Raw genomic sequence first — 6,330 nt, 5'->3', positions numbered from 1 at the left:
GTTTTTTTTAAACTTAGAGGAAAGGAAGGTTTCCCTAAAAGAAGTAATGTTATAGAGTAGAGCCTTGCTGTTTCCACTGTCCCTCTCAGCATATGGAACCCCAAGGGGAGTTAACAGGGNTTTTTTTTTAAACTTAGAGGAAAGGAAGGTTTCCTTAAAAGAAGTAATGTTATAGAGCAGAGCCTTGCTGTTTCCACTGTCCCTCTCAGCATATGGAACCCCAAGGGGAGTTAACAGGGAGACAGTAGGCCAAGGCAGAGCCCAATATTACACCTCATCATCCCTTGATCCAAGGGTTTCCCGGGAGGCAGTGCCACCCTTTACTTACAGGTTACACGCAGAGAAATGTAATGGAGAAGAAGGCAACTTGGAGCCAAAGATCCTGTGCATGGACCCCTTACCTGAGGACACTCTACAGCCTCCTTGCCTTCCTATCTTCCCTACTTCTCGCCCGCCCCAACTTTACCCCCCACTCTACTCTGGGGAAAGAGAGGCAGAGGCTGAGCCCACAGGGCAGCTGTCTGGGGACTGAGTTCTGAAGCTTCCGTTGCGTGACATCAGCCGGGGTGGGCTCCCCTCCCCTCTTCTCCTTCCGCTCCTTCCCCTCTCTTCCCCTCCCTTCCTTTTCCCTCCCTTTCCAGCCCTGAAACCTGATGCACGATTAACCGAGTGGCTTCTCAACCCTGATGGCTTGGAAGTACACAGCTGCTGCAACTTGCGGAGTCTTCCTTAGAGTTTCTGAGGAGAGAGGAGAGGAGGAGAGTGCAGTACTCTGGGGTTCGGTGGGCAGCGGGGTGGGAAGTGGGCACCCAACGAAGACAGCCAGGGGGCGGGCCTGGGACAAGATTTGGGGGCGGATTGGGGGGAGGGCTTGCCCTGAAGGGACACAAAGAGAAAAGACGCCCCAGCAGAACCGCAGCCATGCCATTGTCCCTCCGGCAGGTGCTCCTCGCCCTGCTGCTCCTGATTTTCCTGGGGCCATGTGAAGGTAAGGGGACTCGTGGGAAAGTTCTGTGAGCTGGCGCAGAGTCTGCTCTTGAAGGGAAACCCACTGCGAGATGCTCCCCGCACTCACTCCGCCGCTCTCTTGGCCAAGAGCTGTAGCCGGAGCAGGGACTTGGATAAGTCCTCTAGGCTGAAAGGCTGGTGCTTTGCCGGGTGCGGTGTGGTTGGGAGGGGACGGTGGGTGGAGAGCGTAGAATACAGAGGCAGAGGTGAAGGATGGCAGGTGGATGCCCTAGACGATGTCCAGGGGAGGAAAAAGGGGCGGGCCGGGTTGGGAAGAGTTACCATGACATTTGGAGGAAGAAAGTCACACTGGTTAACACACACAATTTCGCCGGGTGGAGAAGTGTAACTTTGGGCTTTCCTTTCTCGAAGCTAGAAAGTTTGAAAAGTTGAAAGCTGGGGATGGGGTGTTTAAATCAGATCAACGTCCTTCCCTTTCCCATTTCAAATTATAGTTCACCCTACATGCTCCCCATCCTAACCTCGTCCTTCCACTCAGTCTTAGGATTTGGCTAATTACGTGCCAGCTGAGTACCTGACAGATGTCAAAAGATTATGAGTATTATCTTCTCCCCCTCTGTTAGTCATTTGCAGAAACACTGGGGTGGGGTGGGGATGAGAAACGTGGTAAGTGATGATTGCGGTTATTAATCTGGCTATTTGTTTTGTCTTGTAAACTGGAAAGCATTATGTAAATGAGTTACCTTTTTATTATTATTTGATGAGAAAGCAATTCTCTCTGACATATTTGCCTGAGAAACTGGTGGCCTCTCCCTAGTTTTTATCTGAGAAAATGGGGGTCTTAGTTTCAATTCTCTTTCCCCTTCCCCTCCCTCTGAGTCAGTCTGAAAATCCAACAGGGGCAGAAAGAGGCAAAGAATAACTCTTGGGGGGGATCCCATTTTCCCTCTCACTACTTTCTCCAGGCTTCACAAATTGCTTTGTAAAGCAAAGTCTGTTGAAGAACACTGGCTAACCATAGTAAGAGGGACAGTTCAGTTTGGTAAAACTGAATATATCACAGGGGTACGGCCCTGTGCCTCACTGGACCATAGTGTAGAATGTCTTTTAAAATTCTTAAGAATTGTTATTGATGTCCCATGTTTTTATGTCACCTATAGTTCCCAATAACCTTTCACTCCTGGAGAACCATTCCTTACAACAAGAAATTACAAAAAAAGAAAAAAAAGAAAAAGTTCAGCAAAAGTAACCAATACATCAGCCAAATTTGACATACATAGTGTTCCACACCCATGGTCCTCCACCTGTCCAAAGAAGAGGGAGGTGCCTTCTCATCTCTTCATTGGAGCCATACTTGGTGATTAGAGTTTCCCAGCATTCAGTTTCAATTGTTTCATTATTTCTATTTACATTGTTGATGTCATTGTGCATATTGTCTTCCTGATTCTGTTTATTTTATTTTGCAACAGTTCATATGTCATCCCACACTTTTCTGTATTCATCATTTCCTACGGTACAGTAATAGTCCATTATATTCATTACATTATCATAAGTTATTTAACTATTCCTCAATCAATGGTCATCCACTTTAATATTACAAAGAGTGCTGCTATAAATACTTCAGGGACCTTTTTAAAAAACAAACAAACAAACATTTATTTCCTTAAGTTATGTGCCTAGCAGTGGGAGCAAAGGGTATTAGCATCTTAGTTACTTTTTAATAGCATGATTCCAAATTAATTTCCAGAATGATTGAACAAATTCACATCTGAAGCAATAGTGCATTAGTGTACCTGCCTGTACAACACCTCCAAAACTGACTATTCCTAGTGTGAGGTAAAAACCTGAGAGCTGTTTTGATTTGCTGGACACTATATCTATTTATGCTGCAAATGAAAAAGCCAAAGAGGACTGCTGTGGGCTTGGTTGGGGGTGTGGAGAAGACTCAGGGAAAACTTCCAGGAGGTGAGACTTGAATGTGCATTTTTCATATTATCAGTGACTTGGAGAATTATTTTGTATGGTAGTTAAACCATAATCCACTATTGTAAAGTATTGGATTTAATGTTTGGCATTCTTTTGCACCTCATATAAGAGAACCTGATGGAGAACCTGCCTTCTCTATAACACTACCCTGAAGCCTAGACACTAGTAACAGTTTTTAGAGGGGGGAATCCAGGATATCAAAACACTCCATAAAGCCTTTCCATTCATTCTTGTTAGAATTCCACAACATGACCTCTCCCTCTTGCCCAGAAGAGAAATTGAGGTATAGAGAGAAAATTGGGTGGCATAGGGAATTCTAGACAAACCAGAATAAGATGCAAGAATTTGGATTTATAATCGATTGCTGATTACATGCCAGCTGAGTACCTGTAGGCTTCCATGTTCTTGGTCCTGGGAAACTTTAAAATAAAGACAAACTAAGGCTGATGTAAAATACTCTGTTAGCGGTGACTGAGAGAGATAGACATGAGATTGGAGTCATGAGTAGGGCCTGGGCAGTAGGGAGTGTGCAATGCCACATTCTTCTTTAAGCAACTCCTGGGCAGATCTTTGCTCTTTTGTTGTTTTAGTCAGTCAATAAGCGTTTATTAAGTGCTTATTATGTGCCAGGCATTGTGCTAAGCACTGGGGATACAAAGAAAGGCAAAAGATAGTCCCTACCCCGAGGAGCTTACAGTCTAAGAAGAGAATAATCTTTCTAGAAATCCTTCCTACATTGGTTCTACCATGGATCTGGTCAGGGTTTGGGGAGTATGCAACAGAGCTACCCCAAACACTGAAAGTTACCTTCCACCTAGGCCGCATTGTGAAGCAGACAGTGTCTGGGGACTCAATCACCCCAACCTTCCCTGTCAGCCCTTACTTACCTCCATTAAAAGGTACCTAATGCCTTCATGCTATCCCTTAAGTCTCCAAGGTCACCTATGTGGAGTTATTTCCAACTTACCCATCTTGATTGATACATAAAATTTTTTATTCCCTGATCCATTCCCCTTTCAAAACTTATCTGACTTGTATTATCTTTCCCTTACTGCTCTGATAACAGATTAATGATTTATTCTTCCTACGAAGTATATTTGCATTTTAGTCAGAGCCTTCTGGAAATAGGATATTTTAATTCAAAGGAATAATTCTAGTGAATAGGATTTTATGGGAGAAGGGTTGGAATTGTGGAGTCAGAAACCCTTAAAGTTGCAGTAAGTACGGCAGGCAGTGGGTATGTACCGTGTTAAAGCAGCCATGAGTAGCTAGGGGGAAAGGGTAGAAGTCTAGCTTGTTACTGTGCCCTGAACATCTTTCTAGGCAGGAGGAAGCAAGGTATCAAAGCAGCCAACAACACCAAGCCAGCTCTGCTGCAATTGTCTGACCACCTCCTGACCCACTACAAGAAGAGCGTTCGGCCTGTTCGGGACTGGAGGAAGCCAACCACTGTGTCCATTGATGTCATGATCTATGCTATCCTCAGTGTGGTAATCATCTAACTCTACCCAGCCCCCTAAACATAATCTTGAGCTCTGGGGCTCACCCTTTTAGGATGAGAAGAGGACCATGGAGACCTGTCAGAAGCACTGGGGCCAGGGAGTGGGGGTGGAAAACAAAACTGAGTCTCTGAGTCAATGTTCATACCAGACAGCTACATGGTATTCAGATGCCCACGGTCAGGGCAGAGGAAGGGCTACAGTGTCGGACAGTAGAGGGTCGGTGGAAATGAATTGGTTACGGTGCTACACAGCGAAGGCTACAGTAAGCTGGAGTTGGGGCACAGTGTTATGCAATGGTAGACAGAAAAGCTATAGTAGTAATGTACAAATTTGCAGTGGTATGTATATGTGTGCAGTGTATGTGTATGCATGCATGTAGGGAGGGTGTCTGGGCAGAGGAGTGGCAGAACAGCTTCCATATCTTCTTCTCTATTCCCCAACAGGCACACAGATATCCTCTCTCTTTAGTTACCCTAGTGAAGGGCAGACCCCTTCTAAACTGTCCACAGACAAAATGTAGTCAATAAAGGGCAAGACATCCACTCCCCTGAGACCCTTAACCTTCCACCTCTCCTAGCAGTTGGACACTCTAACCTTGAGACTTTCTGGTAGAACATAGCTCTTTCTGTGGGGTTTGTACATGGAGGAAACATCTGTAGACTAGTGGCACCTCAGTCCTCGCTTGGGTAGGGAGCCTTCTTTGTTAATATCTGCTTGTCTCTTGTCTCCCCTTCATCTTACAGGATGAAAAGAACCAAGTGCTGACTACTTACATCTGGTACAGGCAGGTGAGCAGACCAGCCCCTCATTCACCCTCCTTTTCTGCCTGAGGATGGGGACTCTGTTTCCCAGTGATGTTCTTTCCCTCTACCTCCCTCAAGTATTTAGGAAGACCCAAATACAGGGGGAGGGGTGCTTTTAGTCAGGTTTATTGGAGCAAGATCACTTCATCTACATAGTCCTCAAATCCCTGGCTATTTCCCAGTTCAATCACGCCCTACATATAACACATCGACTAAATTGAGTGTACGAATATCCCTGGATCCGATCCTGGATTGGTGGGCTTACTTGGCATTTACCTGTTTCTTCATAAGGGTTGGAGAATCACACCTTCTAGCCAGAGATGTGATTACTGTTAAACTAAGGACAAATTGGGGATGCAAAATGGCTGAGAAGACTCACAGCATACTCCTGAGCCGCTCCTGGGCGTTGTACAAATAGGCAACATAATTCGGTGAAAAGGGCATTGGACATGGGAGTCTGAAGATCTGCTCTGTAATAGCTTCATGTCCTTGGGCATGGGAAAACTTCTCTGATCCTGACATTCTCCATCTCACAAATCTGAAGATTGGACCAGATGATCTCTAAATTTCATTATAGTTCTAAATCCATTGATTCACAAGGTCTTAGTCAGAAGAGACACCAGAGACCATCTAATTTGACTGAGATTCTCCACTCTGATATTGCCAATTATGTGATGGATTTAATGGCTAGATTTTCCAATTTCTCTAGTTTAGTGTTTATATATGGGTTGAAATGTGTAGTTACATCCCTGGTTCTGATCACTGAACAAGTTTTTTGAATGTGTCTTTCAGGGTATTAGAGGAGACATCTTCCAACTCATTCTTTCCCCTCCCCCCTGGCTCCAGAAACTGAACCCAATTTTGACCTAAAGACCTTCTGGGCTCTGGGAGGAGGTACAAACACGCACACACACACACACACACACACACACACACACACACACACACACACCCTTGGCTANGTTTTGACCTAAAGACCTTCTGGGCTCTGGGAGGAGGTACAAACACGCACACACACACACCCTTGGCTAAAGTCTTAATTGCCTTAGTCATTTTCACTCTGGGAGTCA

General features: G+C 45.1%; 1 protein-coding gene across 1 annotated transcript in view; it reads left to right on the top strand.

The window, feature by feature from the left end:
• Positions 1-921: 921 nt before the first annotated feature.
• The window catches only part of HTR3A (5-hydroxytryptamine receptor 3A), a 12,023-nt gene continuing 6,614 nt past the window's right edge, over positions 922-6,330 (top strand). Inside the window, exons 1-3 of the mRNA XM_027847359.1 lie at positions 922-988; positions 4,279-4,445; positions 5,201-5,245. Of these exons, the coding sequence (XP_027703160.1) occupies positions 922-988; positions 4,279-4,445; positions 5,201-5,245 (279 nt within the window). The remainder of the gene's footprint in view (positions 989-4,278; positions 4,446-5,200; positions 5,246-6,330) is intronic.

The sequence above is a fragment of the Vombatus ursinus genome, unplaced genomic scaffold (assembly GCF_900497805.2).
Source record: "Vombatus ursinus unplaced genomic scaffold, bare-nosed wombat genome assembly UNPS02015398.1, whole genome shotgun sequence".
Taxonomy (NCBI): domain Eukaryota; kingdom Metazoa; phylum Chordata; class Mammalia; order Diprotodontia; family Vombatidae; genus Vombatus; species Vombatus ursinus.
The sequence above is the reverse complement of the archived record's forward strand: the minus strand, read 5'-3'. Positions and strand labels throughout refer to the sequence as shown.